The sequence below is a fragment of the Lactuca sativa genome, chromosome 9 (genome assembly GCF_002870075.4).
Source record: "Lactuca sativa cultivar Salinas chromosome 9, Lsat_Salinas_v11, whole genome shotgun sequence".
NCBI lineage: Eukaryota > Viridiplantae > Streptophyta > Magnoliopsida > Asterales > Asteraceae > Lactuca > Lactuca sativa.
In genome coordinates, this window is record NC_056631.2 from 107,938,652 (window position 1) to 107,961,179 (window position 22,528).

The window sequence follows — 22,528 nt, forward strand, 5'->3', positions numbered from 1 at the left end:
GGGATGCTCTCGAGGTCTTTAACTTCTTGTTTTTCGTTAACTACATGAGCTAGGAATGTGTGAAACTCCTTTCGCAGATACTCTTGGGCTTTGATGCACGAAATGAAGCGAAGGTTCATGCTAAGTTTGTCGCCATAGATAACGAGGGCTTCGCCATTTGGCAGATTGAGGCGAATGGCTTTTTCGTAACAAAAGATATCAGCACAATTAAGACTTAGCCAATCCATTCCGATGATTACATCGAAAATTTTTATGGAGACCGACATAATATCGATTGAAAAGGAATAGTCATTTAAAGTGAGGGTGCATCCTATGAATACGCCGTTAGTGCTCTCTTTCTTCCCGTTAGCCATCTCGACGGTGAATGTTTCGTTTAGTGGTTGGGATTTGTGTTTGAGTTAGTGCTTGAATTTATGACTAACAAAACTCCTTTCTGTGCCACTAACAAAGAGAATGCATGCATAAGAGTTGTCAAGGAGGAACGTACCCGTGACTACGGTGGGATCTACAACTGCCTCCTCTTGGCCCATGGCTAGAACTCTCCTTGTGTTGCCAACATCTCTTGCCTTAGGGCAATTCCTCTTGTAGTGTCTGGTTTCACCGCACCCATAACAGGCCTGGCCTATTCCAACTCCGGAGGTGTGGGCATTAGGTTGTATAGGTGTCTTGCAGAAGCAGGTTGTATGCCCCTTCTTGTTGCAGCTAGTGCGTTGTAATTCCCGAAAAGGTCCGTGATGATGGAAGTTGCAATTGTCGCTCCGATGGAGGGTTCCGTCGTATCTACCGGTAGGTGCTTGAGTAGTGGGAATAGCAGCAGGAATGGTAGCAGCATGGACTGCCACTATTTGCTATTTCTTGGAGGGTTCCTGCAAAGATTGGCCATTCCGCTTGTTCCCGAACTTCTTCTTTCCACTACCTTTTTTCGGTGGTTTGGGAGCGGCTGCTACAGGGTTTTGGCGATCCCCATGATCCACTAAGGTTTGTGCCAGATGTTTGGCACTATCAAAAGTGAGTGGTTTAGCAGCTAAGACATTCCCTTGAGTTAGGGTGTCAATCCCCATATGTATCTTTCAACCTTCTTGCTCTCTAGGGTGACCATCCCGGGACACAAAAGAACCAAGTCACTAAACATAGCAGTGTAAGTAGTGACATTAGAATCCTTCATCTTCAGATTCCATAGCTCTCGGTCTAGCTTTTTCATTTCACCGCGTAGGCAGTATTCCACCAACATTAGTTCCTTCAAATTGTCCTAACTCACAACATTGGCTATCGGAAGAGTCGGGGATTTGACTTGGTTGTTCCACCAAGTTAGAGCTCTGCAGGTGAAGGTGCATGTTGTAAATTTTACTTTTCTCGATACGGGGCATGCATATATCTCAAAGATTGATTCAGTCTTCTTGAACCAACGCGTTAAGGCAATGACACCTCCAGTGCCATCAAAGGATCGAGGTTTGGCGTTCGTGAAGTCCTTGTACGAACACTCCCTAAGGTGTCCACGACTATCTATGAGGTTAGATGGGTTGGCACCACTACCCGCCCTGCTAGTGCCACTTGCATTGATTTGTGACATAGCAGTAGCCACGACGGCTGTTACTACTGCTTGAAAGACAGCAGGATCATACTGAGGAGGTGGCGGCGGTGGATTTGTTGGAGGATTGTTGTTCTTTCTGTTGGACTTCTTTGGAGGCATCTTTCTCTAAAATAATTTAAGAGAAAAATGATGATAAGTCATCTAGAATGGTTATGAGTCAGGTGATATTGAACCAGGTATATCCTATCCCGACAGTCATAATATTCTATTAAGCGATTTACAATGGAAGTCTACTAACATAAGTAAACAATCGTCGTGAAATTAATAGCAACACTTGGAATGAATTTGTATGATGTGATGTGTGCCTGATCCCCCTCATGATCACATAGTGTTTGCAGATTATGTATAACTATTAGGGTTTAGCTGTTATTATTCTAGGGTTATAGAATAATAAAACACTCCTATAATATTTTAAATTGTATGTTTGGTTCTAGTGTTTTCCTTGTATAGAGTTTTGGTAAGTTTTAGACTTGTTGTAACATCGCAATCACCCCCAAACACATGTTGGTCATATCTCAAATAAATTAGTTTATCAGGCTATATTTATCCCAGATATGATTACATAACTATCCATGTTTATCCGTAGTGTCCAACATCTAAATACTTTTGTTTTGTTCTTCTTGTGATACTGCTGATGGAGCCAACTCCGGCGAGATCAACGAATGAAGTGTTAATAGGTAGATAGATGGATGTATGAATGGATAGAGAAAGACGACTACAGATCATGGGCTGCTTGACAGAGAAAGTACCATCATTGGGAGGCAACAGTAGTATCTAAAGAGATTGACATGGAAAAGAGATTCAAAGAAGATGTCACACCCCCAAAACGGAACGGTGGAAACGTTCGGGGGCGGAGGAGGTCATGTATAGTATCACAACATTGTATAATAGGAATCAAAGAAAACACAACCATTACATTGATAAGGTAAAGTATTTACATCTATTCAATACATAATATGTATGACTTTAAAAAATGTATAACAAAAGTATAAAAGATGCGAATCTATAAGCTCCGTCTTCTCAAAACGTGCGGGTGTACCTGTCTTACCGATTCCTTGGGAATACAAGTGATTTTGAAAGTGTATCAACATTTAAGTTGGTGAGTTCATGAGTATGTTTTAGTGATGGAAAACTTGTCTTTGTACTTTGAAAATGCTAGTATGTTTCTCCAGAAAATCCAATATTTTCTATAATGAATGTAATGTAGTCATGTATGTTCGTTATGATTGTATGGTGTATTAATGTACTCAGTACTAGAATATAGTGTATTGTAACTGCATTTATATGAACACGTTAGTATCAATGCCTGGATACCACTAGTTGTAGTGTAAAATAGTGTATCATTGTAGTGTATGTGTGAAAACCTTGTATGAATGCCTGGATACCACCAACTGTAGTGTAAAGTAGTGTATTGTATTAGTGTTTGTATGAAAATCTTAGTGTGAATGCCTGGATACCACCAGCTGTAGTGTACTATAGTTTTATTAATTAAAATAAAATTGTTGAAGTAGTTATATTCTCGTAAACAAATGTTTGAGTTATACTGTTGTGAGTTTCATATAACCATGCTTGATATGACCTAGTGACCTCTACGATGTTATTCAAGCATCTGAAAATTTATGAGATTTGTCACCCCATGCCTGCCGGCCTAACTGTAGCTAGCAGTTCAGGTGTGGGATTGTCAGTCCCGTCTAGATCTATACAAAAATCTCACACTCTCCCTTTATGAGACTCTGGTTATACTATATAGGATTTAGTTCCGTACCCTGATAGATACAATTGAAGTCGTGCCTCACAACCCTGTATTAAGTAGCTTACGTGTAGTGTTGTAGTGTTCTCTTGTATTGGAAACTGTATGTATAACCTTGTTGTAGTGTACTTTGTAATGTAAAATAATTATACTTAAATAATTATTTTAGTAGTGTATACTTGTATCAATGTATTAGATTAGTGTTTCCCAAACTATACCTATTATAGTTTGAATAATTGTTCTTGTTCTGCATATTGTATTTAGTAAAATAGTGTAGTGATTCCGAAACTATACCAATTATAGTTTAATTGTAATGTTTTGTAGTGTATTGAGAGCATATGCAATCTAATCATATGAAAGTAAAATTACCCTTATGCTCGACATGTTACAAAAGGGTTAAAAAATATACGAATATTTTTAGGAAATGTAGCGAATACTTGGTTTGGGATCAATTGCAAATGTTTTAAAACTGCTTAAAAATGTTTGTACAAAAACACAAAAGTCATTGTGTTTTACTCGTATTCCTCCTCCCCCCCCCCCCCCCAAAAAAAACATAAAAATATTAAAAATGTAGGGGTATAAACTCACCTTAAATGTGTGTTAACTTGAATTAGCGAGTTGTAGAGACGACCCTCGGGTAAGCATACGTGCGAATAACGTTATCCTAAAAATAATTATATTCGACGTCGTATTTAAATTAATAAGATATTAATTTAAATAATAAATTAAATAATATTGGAAATAATAATTAAGTGTTAAACAACACTTTAATCATGTAAGAACTACTTACAATAATTATCTGGAATTGTTTGGAATGTTAAAATGGGTGTTTTGGTGGAAAAATGGAGTTTTCGGTTGGGCATAAGTGTTTTCGGTTGGATCTTGGTGTTCTTGAGTGAATGTTTAAAGATTTGAAGATCTTATGAATGTTCTTGGGGAATTGGTTGAAGATTTGATGATTCTGGGGACAAACTATGAAGGTTTGAAGGTTTCTAGATGGTAGTTAAGAGGATTTTGGGGGTGTTTACAGATGGAAAATGTGTGAAATGAAAGTATTTTCGCCAAAACACTTATATATAGGGGTGGTTTACGGTCATAAGGGGTCATGGCTTGGGTTCACGGTCTACTAATGGACTTTTGATGGAGTTTTCGGCCCATTAAGGGGGTGTTCTCGGTCATGCTTGGCCGAGAACTCTTGTTCTTGCTTTAATTCGACCGTGAACTCTATTTGGAGTGGATTCCTTGGCCGTGAACTCCATTTGGCGGTGAACTCTTTGCTTATTGATTTCCTTGGCTGTAAACTCTTAGATGGGGTTAATTTTATGATTTAAACCTTAGTCTATCAACCTATGTTAAGTTATAATATCATAAATCAACTTAAGATTTAAGCTACATTTACATATCAGCTTATAAATATGCCCTTGAGATAATAGAGGATATATATATATATATATATATATATATATATATATATATATATATATATATATATATATATATATATATATATATATATATATCGAAATGTAGTTTTAGACTCTTATTTAATTGAGAATGACGGGTTGTTACAGAAGAAAAAGCCAGTTGAGGAGAGAGGTTGTCCAAGGAGGATATAGAAGGCTCAGAGACAAGGGCCATCCGAGGAGCAGGCCCGGTTTAGACCAAGGGCAAAGTGTGCATTGGAAAAGGACCATAAGTTTAAGGGGGCCATTTTAAAAAAATAGTATATATAGTTTTCAGTCCAATCCAACAATCTAAATGCAAACCAGTCCATGATCATCTGCCATCGCGTATGGGAGAAGGCACAAGGCATATCGAGTATCGGTATTTGATGAATAGAAGCCAAAAGCATCACATCGTCTCTAAAAAAAGCGATCACCAACAGGATAAGTTAGTGATAAGCCGACAACAATTCAGCCACATCGTGTCATCGCCTTAGCATTCAGCATGACAACAAGGGTCGATTATCTTATCTCCTACTAATCATGTAATACCGTAATAGTCTAATAGATTATGATTTATGTGAAACTGAGGATTATCAGTTCATAAATGTCAATTGCAGACTTGAATGATTCATATAATAGTTTGTTGTCACTATAGAAATCACTCAATCAGTTTAATAGAATGTTGAATGAATGAAAATATGAAATCTTATTTGTAATCACTAATCAGTTGCTGAATTTATGAGATTATTACTATTAGAAACTAAAATAGATTATTACTATTACTCTATTAGAAATTAAATTCTAATAGTAATTGAATTCTGAAATAGTGAAATAGATTGTTGATTTTAACTGTAAAATTGTATCAGAAATCAGAAATCATAATCTGATTTCTTGGTTTAGTGAAATATTACTCTATTGTTGATGTTTATGGTTCTTGGTTTAGGAATATTGGAATATTACTCTAGTACTCTATCGTTACTAGATTATGTTAACTATAAAATTATTTATCAAAAATCAGGTTATGTAATTATCAGATTTCAAATTATGTTTATTGTAATTACTTGAATGTTGAAAGTTGAAAACTTGAAACTAATGAACTTGTAATGATGAAGTCAAAACAACCATCTGGTTGTCAAAAACGTAAAAAGAGAAAACTAGATGAAGAAAAGAGAAAGGATGGTGTTGGTACTCTAGATAAGGTTATCCATAGACAACTTGTTGAAGAGCATGTTGACGAGAACATTGAAGAGCATGTTGATGGGCAAGAGCATGTAGAAGTAGGATAGGTAGAAGAGTAAGAGCCGATTAAAGAGCTTGTTAATATATATGATCCAAGAAGGTGGGAAAAACTTAATTATGATGAGATTAAACTTTAAACTTTTGGTCGAGAAAGGTCCTAGAAGAGATAAGAGTATTATGTATGGTTCCTACAATAAATTTGGTAGATGATTTTCTACAGATTTATATATAAGAACTTTATCAAATTTGGAGAAGTGAGATAGAGAATGGATAATATATTCGAAAGAGCTTGACATAGTATTTTGTTTTTGTTTTAAAGTGCTTAGAAAATGAATTTCGAAAGGTAAATTGGATGGTGAAGGTTATGCAGATTGGCACCATGTTACCACTGGGGTTAAAGAACACAAAATTTCATTGGAGCATCTTACAAATAGGAATAAGTGGTTTGATATGCGTAAAAGATTGAACTTGAATGAAACAATTGATAAAGTTCAATACGAGCAATTCAAGAAAGAAAGAGATTACTGGAAACAAGTCCTTTTGCGAATTATTGCAGTAGTGAAGTTTCCTGCTAAACATAATTTAGCATTTCATGGATCCAATGAAAAGTTGTATAAAAAAGGTAACTATAACTTGTATTTTTTTTTTGTTCCAATTCCACCAAATACCATTTTATTAATTATTATGACTGATTGGTGATTCCACTTCTTATTTATTAACTGTATTTAACAAGTAATGGAAATTTTTTTGGTGTCATTGAAATGTTGGAAGAGTTTGACCCGATTATCAAAGAGCATGTGCGGCGGATCATAAGTGACGGGCTACATGTACATTATCTTGGCCACATATATAATCGAAAACGAAGTAATATCTTTGATAACTCAAAAAAATTAAAAAAGAACTTATCAAGAAGATAAAGGAAGCAAAGTACTACTCAATCATACTTGATTGTACTCTCGATTCAAGTCACCAAGAACAAATGAACATAATAGTGAGGTATTTAAAGTTATCATATAATTCTGTTACTATCGATGAGTCCTTTTTAGGGTTTTTGAACGTTGATGATACCTCCAAAAAATGACTATTTGATATTACACATGAGGAGTTAAAGTCTCTTGGTCTTGAAATTGATGATATACGTGGTCAAGGCAATGATAATGGAGCAAACATGAAAGGAAAACACCAAGGAGTGCAAAAGAGATTTTTAGATATAAATCCTAGAGCATTTTACACTCTTTGTGGTTTTCATTCGCTTAATTTAACATTATTTTATATGGCTAACAAGTGTGTTAAAGGAAAGAGCTTTTTTGGATTCATCCAACATATTTATACTATCTTTACAAATTCTACTAAGAAGTGGGAAACCTTGAAAGATAATGTTAAGGCTTGGAGTCTTAAGTCATTGTGTCAAACTCATTGGGAAAGCCATGTTGAGAGTGTAAAGGCTATTAACCTGCAACTTGTGGGTGTACGGGAAGCTTACTTCAAGTTGGAGAAGAGATAATGATATTACAATTGCAAGTGAAGCAATTTCACTAGCAGAAAAAGAACTTGGTGACTTTGAATTTTTGGTATCAACTGTTATATGGTATGAAGTACTAAACCATGTGAATATTGTGAGTAAGAAGTTACAATTAAAGGATATTCATCTTGATAATGATATTACAAAAATAAACAAATTGATTGGGTGCTTCAAGGATTATGGAGAAACTGCTTTTTTAAAAGAGATTGCAAAAGCTAAGGAGATTTCTATTGAAATGGGTATTGATCAAATATTTCCACAAAAGCATTTGATTGAAAGGAAAAAAAACGTTTAATGAGAGTTCAAGTAGTGAAGAAGTTTCATTTACACCTGAAGAGAATTTTGGAGTCAATTATTTCTTATACATTGTTGATCAAGCTATTTCTTCTCTTGAGACAAGATTTGAACAATTCAAAAAGTGTGACAAAGTATTTGGTTTTTTATTTCCACATAATTTGAGGGGAATTGAAGATAAAGATCTTAAGTCGTATTGTCATCGTCTTGATAAAGCACTCAAATTTGAAGAAAGGTCGGATATTGATGATGAGGAACATTATACGGAGTTGAAATTATTTTAGACATTGAGAACCAACGAATTTAGCAACCCTAAAGATGTTTTGAAGTTTTTGAAAGAACTCGATTATTTTCCGAATGCAAGCATTACATATAGAATATTGTTGACTATTCCAGTAACGACCGTATCTGCAGAAAGGAGTTTTTCAAAATTGAAGTTTATGAAATCTTACTTACGCTCTATAATGACCCAATAAAGACTTAGCAGTTAGGCGATGATATCTATCGAGAATGAAATCTTAAAGAGTATAGACTACGAAGAGTTGATCAACCAATTTGCTATCAAAAATGCCAGGAGAGCTTCACGGATCGTCGTTTAGCTATTACGTATGTAATTACTCATTAAAATACTATGGTTTTGTTATGTTTATTGCTATAAAGTTTATTGTCATTTTAATAAAAAAATAGTTTATGTAATTTAATTCTTTACAAGACTTCTTTTATCTGCCTTGTCTTGATCATTTAAATCCTTAGGACTAGCCCTAATGATTATGGAACCGAGTCCGATGACTGTGGATCTGTATGTGTGCTTTTATACCTTTTGTTATTTGTGGTATTTTAGGGGGACACACTAAGCTTTGACTTACAGTTTGGTTTCATGGTTTCATGTACATCAGATGATGGGGGCAAGACGAATGTGTGATCGTACACATCATCCTTGGATTCATGTTGAGAGATATTTTTGGATACTCTGATTTTTATGACTATGTTTTGGAAATATTTTTTTTGTATGACTTGTGGTTTATAAAATAATTTTTGAAAAATAAAAATTTTTACCATGATTTTTGAGACATTACATTAGACACTCGCACATGATGGTAGCGTCAATGTCAAAAGCTATTACACGTAGTGAAAGGAATTTTTGGGGTTGTTACTTAGAAAGGGATAAATATCCAAGTAGTTGATTTGGAGAAAATAACTTGCACATGCACTAAATGAGAGGTATACAAATATCCTTGTTCTCATGTACCCAGTGTGTATGCTTGTCTTTCGTTAATTAATTGTTAATATACTAAACAATATTACTCAATTGTTAAGTATTAAGCTACTTGGGCTTATAAGTTTTCCCTAGTTCCACATGAAACATATTGGTAGAGACAAATATTCGAAAAATGCTTCCAAATTCAAAGTTGAAACGAAACGAAAAAGACCATCTTCGCTCGACAAGACTACAAAATGGAATGAACATCATAAAATGAAAAAAAAAAAAACTAATCTTTATGACATTGTAGAAAACATTATCATTATCAAAAGAAATGTTCATTAACATCTAAAAAAACATCATGATCCATGATAGTGTTTAATCCTCTAATATTTGTTCAAGTTTTTGGTACTTTATTTTAAATTTGTCCATGTTATGCTCACGTGTTCAATTTTTCTATACTTTAGGTTACATTTATCAGTTTTTTAAAAGGACGTTTGATTATGTAAGATCTATTAATTTTTTTTTTAATTTGTAACCGCTAATATTTATTTATGTCAGTCAATTTATGCTATTAAGGTATGTGGTAAATATTGCTTTTTATAAAATAATAAATTATAACTTTCAAGAAATATGACATCTACCCTAATAAATAAGAATGATTTTGTCACATGTCTTTCTTTCATTCAATTTGCCACATGTCATTTTGTCATAATTTAAAGATATATTTATTTTCCACTTGTCATTTATTTCATTTTCCATTTCTAATATATTATTAATTAGTTTCCATAAATTAAACCTACCATAATGATATTAATTTTAAATTTTAAATTTCAATTTCAATTTCAAATAAATTTACAGTTTAAACCTTTGTTTTTAACATTTTGTTATAATTAACCTGTTTAGTATACGGGTCTGATAAATAAACAATCATTTTAATTTATTTATTTTTTGCATGTTTTTTTTTTCTCATAATTTTTATTTATTTCAAATTTCGAATTCAAATAAACTTCTCATTTAATCGTTTCTATTTAACATTTTGTTTTAATCAACCCGTATAATATACGGGTTTCACAACTAGTTTGATATAAAACAACTTAATAACTTTATTAAAAATACACTCAGCTATCGACAAAATCTTGTTCTTTTCAATCTTTTAATTAGTCGCAACCTATTTTTTTTTTTTATGAAATATAGATTTTTTACATTATGCTGAATGATACTGTAAGAAATATAATCTTCTAAAATAAAATAAATAAAGAATTATGTATAAAATGTAAATTAGTTTAATGTTATCCTTCTTAATAAATGAAAGTTTTTTTTTTTTTTGTCACATATCATTCTCTCATGAGTTTTGATATTTGTCATTTTGTAGTATTTTTAAAATAAATATTATCCACTTGTCAATTTTTGGTTTGTTTCAATTTTTAAAATTAATAAAGTATTAAATATAATATATATGATATTAAATTGCAATAAAAATACCTTTCTTTTTTTTTTTTTTTTAATGTTGTACATTAAAAAATATTTTTTGTTACGATTTAATATTTAATCTTTTTTTAAATCAACCCGTGTAATACATGGATTTCACACATAGTATTGTATTAAAATAAAAAAATTCATATGGCTAAGAATGAAATATAGATACTTTTGAAGTTAAAGATTAAGAAAATATATTATTTACAAATTAAAAAAAGATATCACCATATTTTAATAATTAAATTAAAACTATTAAGAAAAGGTAAATAAATTTTAAAAAGATTTTGGGTGGGTATGAAACTCGATTTTATCGTGTCACCTTTATTGTTCCCCAAATCCCCACTTTTACAGAAGATTCTCACCCTCACTGCAGCCATCGTCATCACCATCGGCCTCTGATGCTTGGTATGTCGTCTGCTAAAATTCAAATTTTTGTGTTCATCTTTAAGTTTTAGGATTCTCTTTTTCTTTTACAACTTTAGTTTCTTTACAAGTTTTTCCATGGTTGAAATGTTAAAATTATGTATCGATTACAACTTGTAATGCACACTGTACAAGTGATTAGAAGAATTACATCTCTTTGTGGTTCTATATCTCTCATTTACTGCTTTACTCTCTGCTGATCAGATTTTTATTCAAAAATGATTGTAGCGCGTAAAAATGTCTTTTCACTCTGTCGTTTTCAATTGTTAGGGTTTATCAATTCGATTTTAAGTGCTGCAGATATGTTGTTATCAACCACAAAAAATGAACCATCCCACTATATGTTAAAGATCGAGTCGTTCTCTATTCTTTCTGAAGCTGGAAATATCAAAATTGAATCTGATGTTTTTGAAGCCAGTGGTCATAAATGGTAATGTCAGTTTAACTTCCTTGTAGAAATGAATGTAGTTTTTGTGATTTTTATCACACGTTACATGAATTACAACCATTAAAACTTTGTAGGAGACTGGATTTGTATCCAAATGGAAATAAGGAGGAAAAGGGTGACAATCACATTTCTTTGTATTTGATTATATGCGACACTGAAAGTCTTGAAAAGGGGTGGAAAGTCCATGTTGATGTTAAATTTTTTGTTTATGATCATATAGCTCACAACTATGTTATCTTTCAAGGTAAAGTTTTATTTCCTCTATGTTACCAAGGGAAAATACCAAAAAAGTCTCAAATTTTACATATGAAGTTTGCGAAAAACCTAACTTTTTTTTTGGTTGGTAAAAACCATAAGTTTTCAAGTTTTACACATGAAGTTGGTGAAAAACCTAACTTTTTTTTTTGGTTGGTAAAAACCACAAGTTTTCAGATGAATGGTTTTCTGAAAACTTATGGTTTTTACTGAAACAAAAAGTTAGGGCTTTTGCCAACAAAACGTATAAAACTTGTGACTTTTTTTTGTATAAAATATCAAAAAAGTCCCAAGTTTTATACGCTGTGTTGGTAAAAGCCATAACTTTTTGTTTTGGTAAAAACCGTAAGTTTTCGGAAAACCTTTCATTTCTATAAATGAAAGGTCGTCCGTAAAAACTTATGGTTTTTACGTTTTACCAACAAAAAAAAGTTAGGACTTTTGCCAACAAAGCATATAAAACTTGGACTTTTTGGTACTTTATACAAAAAAGTCTCAAGTTTTACACGTTTTGTTGTTAAAAGCCCTAACTTTTTGTTTTGGTAAAAACCATAAGTTTTCAGAAAACCTTTCATCTGAAAACTTATAGTTTTTACCAACAAAAAAAACAAGGTTAGGTTTTTCGCCAACTTCATGTGTAAAACTTTCGACTTTTTTAGTATTTGCTCATGTTACTAATTACTTTTTATTACAAAATATAAGCCATTTTGTTGTGTCAATAGATGATGAGGGAAATAGGACAAGTTTTCACGAGAAGCAGATGAAATGGGGTTTTGAGAAACTAATATCTTTAGAGCATTTTAAGGATAGTAACAAAGGGTACATTTTCAACGATTCATGTATCTTTGGAGCTGAGGTTTTTTCAGTTCCCGAGTATACCCTGAAAGACAGATGCTTATCCATGATAAAGCCTCCAGCAACTACGAACACTTTCACATGGATTGTTGATAAATTTTCTTCTATAAAAGACGATTGCTTGCATTCTGAGGTGTTCAAAGTTGGAAAAATCAAGTGGACTTTATCACTCTTTCCAAAAGGAAGAGGTGCAGGAGTAGGGACAAATTTGTCATGTTTTTTAAAAGTACATGAAGCTAAGTCATTTCCTGATGATTGGATAGTTTATGCAAGATTTGAACTTCGGATTAAAAACAAAAGTGGTTATGCTGCAAAAGGTGAAATACTTAATGATCATGTTGATTATTTTATGTAACTCTGAGTTCTTGATGATTTGTATTTCTATAATTGCTTGTAGACACTGGGCATTGGTTTTGTGAAGAGGAAGATGATTGGGGGTTTTCATGTTTCATATTGTTGAGTGAACTTCGTGACATGAGTAAGGGGTTTTTGAAGAATGATAGGCTTATTTTTGAAGCAAAGATTTCAGTTGTTGGAATGCTAAAAAATTTCATCTGAAGCATGTGTTTAATTAATGCTGTTTTTTGGCAACATATGTTGATAAATATTTTTTTTTGTATAGACCTATGGTTTTTGATGTTTGGGATTATGGATGAATGTGGTGTTCATTTGGTAATGGAATGTTCTTATTGGAAGCTTTTATCTTGTATGTGTCGAGTTCACGTTAAGTTATTAATATTGTGATAACGGAAAAATGGAAAATATTTCGGGGTGTGTGAGAGAATGGAAAATATTTTTTAGGGTGTGGTTTATATTTTAGGTGGGTTATAAAAAAGTAGTCTAATAAAACTTTGCTATCAGTAAATAGAAAACAAAACAAAAAAAAATTCATCCCCTCTTTGGTTCATATCATTAGTGAATTCACATCCAATAAAATAGGGATGTAATTAAAAGATAATCTCAATAATTAAAGTTGAAATTTGGTTATAGATAATTAATAAGCGAAAGAGAAGGATAAATATCAAAATACCCTTAGAGTAAATTACACGAACGGTCCTTATTGTTTGGAGTAATTTGCATGTTTGGTTCTTAACTTACTTTTTAATTCGGAAGGTTCCTACTATTTGTTTTTGTTGTGCGTTTGGTCCTTGTCTTATCTAAAAAGACTATTTTGCACATGATTTTTTAATTTATTTAAATAAGCATACCCTCAACCCCACTTCATCTCACCTTACATACCTCATCTTATTTAAATAAGTTTAAAAAAATCAAGGGCAAAATAGTATTTTTTTTTAAAAAAATATAGGGACCAAACGTGCAACAAAAACAAACTATAGAGACTTTCCGAGTTAAAAAAAAACAAAACTGCAAAATGGTCCCCGTGGTATTCAGTTTTTTGGGGTTTTTATCCAAACTACGATTTTTTTGGCTTTGTGGTCCTTTTGGATTAGTTTGTATGTGAAAATAGTCCCTCCGAAAATTGAAATAACTATAATACCCTTGGGGTATTTATTTTTCATTTTTCTTTCATTTTTTTAATTTAATATTAATTAATTTATTTTAATAATTAAAAAATAAAAAATCATTCTCTCTCTCTCTCTCTCTCTCTCTCTCTCTCTCTTTCTCTCTCTCTGAATCAAGATGGTATCATCTTCTTCATGACCACTTCTTCAAAACAAAACTTATATCAGCTCCTCACCGGTCACCGTCCCTCCTTCCAGCCACCACAAATCATCGATCAAAACCCGATCAGAAATCAAAATAACTCCACTTCTTCTTGTTTCATTGCCTCCGGTAGAAAATCCACCGAACCTCAATCTACCACAACTAAACCTCCACTCTACTATCAGATCGTCGTTGGATCTACCCCCTACCAACAGATCGCCTCTTCACCCTTTCCTCTCGACGAAAAATGCTCCCACCTCCACATTTTACTCGGCCTATTTCTACTATCTACCATTGCAAAACCCCAATACCCTTTACACATCATGTTTCTATATTCTCTATGTACCACCGATGAAGACGTCTTGCTAGAGAAGATCAATATTGCCAATCGTCGGAGCTCTCAGGAAGGAGGAACTAGTTGGGGGGATTTAACCCAGATGTTTCAGGTAAATCAAATGTCCCAGATGCGGGAAGGAGGTAAATCGTTTCCTCCGCCACCCACCCAGATGCATCATTGATTTTTTTTTGTAGGATTTGGTTTTGATTTGTGGTTAAATTGAAATGTAAAGTTTTCATGTATATATTTGAGTTGAGTATCAGTAAGGATGATTTCTTGATCCACCGAAAAACAAGTTACTGTGATGATGTCATATTGGTGGTGGTCAGATTTGATGGTGACGAAGGCTATGGTGGTGTTAGTATGCGATGGTGAGATTGAAGTTTGTATGTATTTTAATTTTAGAGATTGCAGGGAAAAAGACAACGATATATATATATATATATATATATATATATATATATATATATATATATATATATATATATATATATATATATATAGAGAGAGAGAGAGAGAGAGAGAGAGAGAGATGGTGGGTCATTTTTTTTATTTTTTAATTGGTAAAATAAATAAATTAATATTAAATTTTTAAAAAATGAAAGAAAAATGAAAATTAAATACCCCAATGGTATTATAGTCATTTCAATTTTCGGAGGGACTATTTTCACATACAAATTAGTCCAAAAGGACCACAAAGCCAAAAAAGTCGTGGTTTGGACTAAAACCTAAAAAAAAATGCATGCCACACGGACCATTTTTACAATTTTGTCTTAAAAAAATAAGTTAGGAACAAAATAATGAAAATATGCAAATTACCCGAAACCATAGGGACCATTCGTGTAATTTACTCATACCTTATGTGCTTGCACATGTGATGAAACGAGAATGGATGAAACGGGCGTGTGTGACTTCTTTGGGAAAACACCAAAAGTAGGGATCAATATTGCAACTTTTGGTAAAGCTTAAGGACAACTCTGTAAATTACTCTAAATAAAATTTTCGAACTTAACAATTATTTGGATTTAATTGCAAGTCGTTATCACATCAAGTCAATGACTCTGCTTCCCCGGCACACCGGCACACAGACGTCGGAGCAATAATGGCGGCGTCGGTGGTAGCCGCATTGAAGACGCTGTTCAGCCTATTGGCTTGTGTGATGTTCGCCACGCTTCTTTGGGCAATCGCCATGGATGGCCTCGCTTCTTGCGTAGACCTTCGCGCAAGGTAAGTTACAAGCTTAAATTACAGATTTGTGTATCGAGATTACTGGTTGAAGTCTGATGCCTGTTTTCCCCATACCTTGTGTTTCGATTGAAAACAAATGTGAAGTGTTTCATCTAATCATCTGTATTTTGAACAGACGGAATTTCCGAGTGATTTGGGTATTTGAGACTTATGTAGAATGCTCCATTGTTGCTAATTTTTACTCATCACATCATAATTTATATCGATTGCTCTGTCTGTTCCGAAATTAATCCAATTTTCAGGGATAAAGTTTTTGAAACGAAAGTCGCATCAATTGTAATTTACAAAGAATACTTTTCGATTGGTCTGTTGTTGATGGATCGATGCTTGGATCCACAAATCGTTCAAATTTGATGAGTTTATTATCAAATGTATGTTAGAGAGTTTGAAGATTGAAGTTTAATTAGGGATGATTTTACCCATAATCAAATCCCAAACAATTTCCTATTTAATTGAAGGTGGTTGTTTGTGGCGTACATAAACTTTTACATAAATGTTGCTGTTATAGGGGTAAGAAATTCATATCAGCTACAAGGAATTTAATCATTTATGCTTAACTTGATTACTTGTTGAATTCATATGTGATTTTTATACTTGTATTCTACTATTCTTTAGATTTGGTTTGTTTACAAGGAAGCAAGCTGGATGAGGGCAGTTGTTTTGATACTTTTAGAAATTGTGTTTGGAAGGTAATCTTCTTGCTTTTAAAAAATACATTTTGAAATTTGTAAATATCAAAATATCAAAACTCAAAAGATATAAAATTATTTTTCCTTGTGCAGCATTATTACATCTGGATATATCGTTATACAGTTATTCAAGTTGTCACATGAAGAATCTTCAAAGGATCCATTATATTTTGTGTTGGTAAAACATGAAAAAAGGTCGGCATTATTTTTCTTATAACTTTTTAGGTTTTAACTAGGATTTTATCCATCGCGCGTTGCGGCGACAGTAATGCATTTGAGAAGCAGTAGAAAATATGTTGTTAGGTGTTGAATAGAACTTAGTAAGAGTTAAGTTGGCAAACCACAAAAGTCAGGGGTCAACGCCATACCAAACAAATATAATAAAAACTGTATTACATACATACCAACGCATACACAAATTTAGAAAGTCGTAGGCGTTGTAACTGTATGGTAATCAAATTGTATATGTTATAGGAGATAAAACAAAACTTTAGAAAATAAAATAGTGAAATTGATATTTTTCAAAGTTCAAAATGGGATGAAAATGACATTTTAAAAAGTAGAGGGTTGAAATGCTATTTTACAAAGTATAAACATAGACAAAGTCGAATTATACCGACATGTATACAAAAAAAACAAGTATTTTTTTTTTTAAATCAACGAACGAAAGTTCTAAATTTACGTCGAAACGTTGACCACCTCTATTTTATATCAATGCAGAAAGTTTAGAAAGTCGAATGAGTAGTAACTGTAGGAAAATAAGATTGTTTTTATTACGGACAATAAAACAAAAACTTAGAAAATGAAAGGGGTGAAATTGATATTTTTCAATGTTCAATTACCAAATAAAAATTATACTTTAAAAAGTAGAGGGTTGTAAAATGTCATTTTATAAAGTATATGAATGATAGCAATAGAAAACTAGTAGAGGGACTTAAATTGCCAAAAACTATAAATTGAAAATCAAACAAGTGAGGACTCAAAATGGAAATAAAAAAGAGTAGAAGGAATGAAAAAGGCAAAAGAGGCGACACCCACATTGGTATTTAGAATAGATATAACGAGCTTTACTATGTTTATTATTATTTTTTTTGTTTTTTTTTTAGATTTTCTTAATCTTAAGAAATATATATATATATATATATATATATATATATATATATATATATATATATATATATATATATATATATATATATATATATATATATATATATATATATATAGGACGGTTCACTTGAGATTAAAAAAAAAGTAGAGATCTTGAGATTAAACCCCAGCCACATATTTCACATTTGCTGCTGTAATGCTCCAGTGTACCAGCAGCAACGATGTATGCCTAATCATAAATGATTATATGGCAGAGAGGTATAATCATACAAGATTATACATGTTTATATGTATATGCATAATCATAAATGATTATACATATATGTCTGTTCACAGATTGAGTAATCATAAATGATTATTACAATTAGTCGCAAAAGAGGTGGTGGTGACAGAGGTGGAGGTGGTATAAGTAATGGAGGTGACAATGGTGGGGTCGACTGGTGTCAGAGGTGGTGGTAGTGGTGGTGGCGGTGGCGGTTACGGTGGTGGGGATGGTGGCGGAGGAGAAAAGAACGGGTGACACTGTGTAATCATTTATGATTACACCAGACCTGCTGCGCCGGTACACCGAATGGTTAGAGCGGCAGATGTGAAATACGTGGCTGAGGTTGAATCTCGAGATCTCTCTCTCTCTCTCTCTCTCTCTCTCTCTCTCTCTCTATATATATATATATATATATATATATATATATATATATATATATATATATATATTTTAAAAGTTATATATTATATTTACATATAATCAAAAATGGTTAATCTCATAAAAAAAACATTACAATTAAACATCAAATTTATTTTTTGTCTAAAAATTTCCTTGTATTTTTCATTTTTTCCATAAAAGCCCTCAAGTTTGTATTTTTTTCTAAAGAAAACCCTCAACTTTTTAGTTTTTTCTCGAAAAACCCTTACATTTTACAATTTTTTTTTGGAAAAAATAACTAAAAGGGCCAAATAGGAAAATATGAAAAAAATACAAGGTATTTTTCAGACAAAAAATAAATTTTAGGTTTAATCCGAAAAACACAAAATATAAGCTCTTTTATGAGATTAATGCTAAAAAAATTTCATACGATTTCTTTCTATTACTACATGTCAACCAAACAAGATCAAAAAAAGATTCATTAAATTGTACATTCCTTTCTTTATATCATTCTATCTAACCAAACAGACCCGAAGGATCTAATTGGAATTGGAATTTGAGATTCCATTCTATGATATGTTTGGTTGCTAAATGGACAAAATTCATTTCCGTTAAAATCCTTCAAATTCCATGTTTCATAGATCTTACCATTCCTATACGATATTGAAAGGAATTCAATTCCTTTCATTCTTTTTTGAGTAAATTACACGAATGGTCCCTATGGTTTTGAGATAATTTGCATGTTTGGTTCCTAACCTATTTTTGTAACTTGGAAGGTCTCTACAGTTTGTTTTGTTTCGCGCTTGGTCCCTATCTTACCTAAAAAGACTTTTTGCCCTTGATTTTTTAATTTATTTAAATAAAATGGGGTAGGTAAGGTAAGGTGAGGTGGAAGTGGGGTTAGGGGTGTATTTAAATAAATTAAAAAAATCAATGACAAAATAGTCTTTTTAGGTAAGACATGGACCAAACGCACAACAAAAACAAACAGTAGGGACCTTCCGAGTTAAAAAATAAGTTAGGGACCAAACGTGCAAATTACCAAAAACCATAGGGACCATTCGTGTAATTTACTCTTCTATTTTATTAAAAGACCAAAATACCCTCATATTAAACTTGTAATTTCGTTTGTATATTTTACTTAGGGATGCCACGGGACATAAGATGGGAGTGTCTTGTGTAACATCAAGAATAATCATTTCTTCACTAGGCTGCTTCATGCTTGGAACTTTTATTTATGTGCTTATTGTTGATGGATCTCCATTTCGTACTCAAGTATTCTCAACGTAAATTAAATTTCCTTCTCTTTTTTATTTATATAAAAAATTGAAATGAGCGACTTGAAGTTGACTACAGTAAATGCTTGTAGGTGCATGATTGGAACACTAACCGACTTCTATTTTAATGTAGTGGCTTTATCGGTATGTCTCCATACATTATATAGCTGATCATTTTTTTTTTTTTTGCAATTTTGCTCCTAAAATATAGTCACTTTTCTAGAACATGGACCAAAAATAATAAAGATCAAATTTGGAAATGAAAATTTTTTGGCACCAAAATTGTTAATCCAAATATATTCAGGGACCAAAAATGTAATTTTCTCAATATTTTAATATTTGGGTTGGGTTTTTCGGATTAATGTATGTAAAACCGAAAGATTACCGGTAAACTTGCTAAATGATCAAACTGAAAAAATTAAAATATGTAAAAGTATTTTTAGAAAAAAATAATAAAATTGAGATTTTTAGTAATTAACCCTAGAACATTTGACTATTTGTTTTAGGTGTGGGTAGCATATAAGGAATCAAGTTGGATAAGTGCTTTTTTTGTGGATACTATCACTTATATGTTTTGGGAGGTAAGTATTATATCTTTTATTTATTATATCTTTTTGTTTTACATTTTTAGCTCTTGATTTTATTTTCTTTTACAGCATTGGTACATGTGTCTACATACTCGGGCAGTTATTGAACATCACACCTCAACAGCCTGTTTCCCTTGTGTTTTTCAACAACAATAAAAGGTAAGTCCCTAAATAATTATTTGTCTGTCTTATCTATTATAAAGGGATTTTTATTTTTCTTGATTACTTTTTAAATTTTACAGAGACTTGTCAAGCGATCCTCTATTGATGGCGCATGCAATTGTATGACTTTAGTGTTTAGCAGTTTGCTATTTTTTCTAACAAAAGTGGCATTTTGAAATTAGTATTCACCATTGAAGACACATCGTTGTACTATATGAATTATGATTCTATTATTAGGTAACTACTTTAACTACTTTCCAGAGCAATATGGCTACCATATTTGGGAGTTGAGAAACTTTTTAGGACTATTTTTGTTGAGGGGATTCATGGCTTTGGCATATACAAATTGAGAGCAAACCAAAAAATTACAATTTATGTCTCACTGATATCAATCCAAACATAATGTATGCCAAACATACTAGTTATATTATAGTATATTGTTTTAACAAATGGAAAGATATCGTCAAAAGAGGAAACTCCCTTTATGCAAACGTTTCAAACAAAGAAGTTATTAGTCTTTTGCTAATATTAGCTTATGCAAACTAATCTAGGATGCGTTCGCTTGAGTGTTTTTTTTTTTTTTTTTTTTTTTTTTTTTTTTTTTTTTTTTTTTTGTAAAAGAACCTTTTTAGACCTCTTATTGTTGCGCGGCGCAGCATACGCACAACACTTTTAATCTCGCAGCTGTTTGTTTTTTAAAATCTACAGAGTAAGAAACCTCTGCGCGTGTTCTGTTTGGTGCAACACTTGTATTTCCTTTTCGAGCCTCTTCTAACATATTTTTTTTTTTTTGCTGAAATCTTATTTTACCTTTTTTTTTTCATTTGTTTTTTGTTTATTCTTTTTGAATTCTTTTTTTTTTCTCAAGTTTTTTATATTGAATAATGATAATTTTTTGATGAAATATCATTATTTTTGTTAAAATATCTTTACTTTTTGCTGAAATATCATTATTTTTTTGCTGAAATATCATAAATTCTTACTAAAATATCATATATTATTAATTTTTCGATATTAAAAAACTATTTCGGTTTATACAATCAGTTTATTTTAATTATTTAATATCTGCAGTAACATGCAGATATCAAAAAAACAAACACGCTTCTTATTACTGTCTGCAGCCGTTTGGTCCACTTTTTCTACTACTACAGAGGATTACAGAGGTGGTCCGCAGCCTTCATGAATTATTGCTTCAAAAAAAACAAACAACACCTTCCTCAACGGGCTACACCATCAACCATCATCATGTTCCTCTTCGCAATCTATCTCCTTTTGCATCCATATAGGGAAAACTTTTAAATTATAATCTTTTCGAAGTTTGTGTATGTGTTTGCTACGACCTCACTTTCTTGAGTTCCTCTTTGTTGCTTCATGGGATATGGTATCGAACAAAAAAGATCCGAGTGCTGAGATCCTATATGCCAATAACTCGATATATTTTGTCCTATTTTCTAGGGAAATTTTAATTAAATTCTCTACATTCTGAATTCATTTACGATTTATCCGTGACTTTTTTATGAGCAAAAAAATCTGAGAAAACTTGTAAACAATTTTGATTTTCGGAAAAATTCTTAGTTACGTTGCTTCTGTTGGCATTGTTGAGGTGGAGTTTTAGGTGGATAAGTGACATGTTGAGTTCGCATTGCCGCGCAGAGGGGGGTGTAAATAGAAAAGAATAGTGTTGCAGAAACCGGCCTTAGCGGCCTTGAACCGATTACGATTAAGGTGTTTAGTGGAAATTGGTCAAAATCAGTCAAACTCGGGCTTAGCAGTCCTTGGCGGGTAATATTTAAAAAATTCAAATTTTTTAATTTTCAAATATTACATCAAAATTTTTAAGCTTTAAATTTTAAGATATTATACTAAAATTTTCAAAATTTTAAACTTTCAAAATTTTAAATACTAATTTTTTTAAGGATATATTAAGTTTTTAAATAATTTTATTAATAGTTTAGGGTCTCCGATTAATCAGCGGGTAATCCCCGTCGAGTCCGATTAATCGTTTAACGCTAGTTGACCGCCGAACGATTTTCACAACCATGGAAAAGAATAACAACTTGTACCATATTTGCATGTTCCAAAATAATTAGGGAAAGTTAATGGCATCATCTTCTTCAAGCACCCCAATTGTACATAGTCTCAATCAATTACCTTGATATTGTGTTAGGGTGAGGTATAGATGTAGAGATTAATGTGTGTAAATGCTAAAAGGCGATATGTGTGCGGACAAGGTTTGAAAACTCAAATATTGAATCAACTTAAGATCAATGTCTACTGATAATATTAAAGTCTAGTCAAGTCTGGTAAA

At 32.1% G+C, this 22,528-nt stretch overlaps 2 protein-coding genes across 6 annotated transcripts; both read left to right on the forward strand.

The window, feature by feature from the left end:
- Positions 1 to 10,784: 10,784 nt before the first annotated feature.
- LOC111906683 (uncharacterized) lies at positions 10,785 to 13,197 on the forward strand. Of its 4 annotated transcripts, none has more exons than XM_023902456.3 (5): positions 10,785 to 10,926; positions 11,215 to 11,374; positions 11,467 to 11,636; positions 12,370 to 12,819; positions 12,900 to 13,197. In XM_023902456.3, exons 1-5 carry the CDS (start codon positions 10,920 to 10,922, stop codon positions 13,058 to 13,060), a joined length of 948 nt encoding a protein of 315 aa, XP_023758224.1. In that variant the 5' UTR covers positions 10,785 to 10,919; the 3' UTR covers positions 13,061 to 13,197. The 4 variants fall into 4 exon arrangements, with proteins under 4 accessions (XP_023758224.1, XP_023758225.1, XP_042754386.1 ...); XM_023902457.2 differs by having other exon boundaries at positions 10,798 to 10,926; positions 11,245 to 11,374; XM_042898452.2 differs by having other exon boundaries at positions 10,847 to 10,926; positions 11,237 to 11,374.
- Positions 13,198 to 15,537: 2,340 nt separating this feature from the next.
- LOC111906684 (uncharacterized) lies at positions 15,538 to 20,473 on the forward strand. Of its 2 annotated transcripts, XM_052767308.1 has the most exons (9): positions 15,538 to 15,731; positions 16,133 to 16,262; positions 16,368 to 16,441; positions 16,535 to 16,636; positions 19,340 to 19,480; positions 19,564 to 19,615; positions 19,978 to 20,052; positions 20,128 to 20,217; positions 20,301 to 20,473. In XM_052767308.1, exons 3-8 carry the CDS (start codon positions 16,398 to 16,400, stop codon positions 20,212 to 20,214), a joined length of 501 nt encoding a protein of 166 aa, XP_052623268.1. In that variant the 5' UTR covers positions 15,538 to 15,731; positions 16,133 to 16,262; positions 16,368 to 16,397; the 3' UTR covers positions 20,215 to 20,217; positions 20,301 to 20,473. The 2 variants fall into 2 exon arrangements, with proteins under 2 accessions (XP_052623268.1, XP_052623267.1); XM_052767307.1 differs by lacking the exon at positions 16,133 to 16,262.
- Positions 20,474 to 22,528: the final 2,055 nt, after the last annotated feature.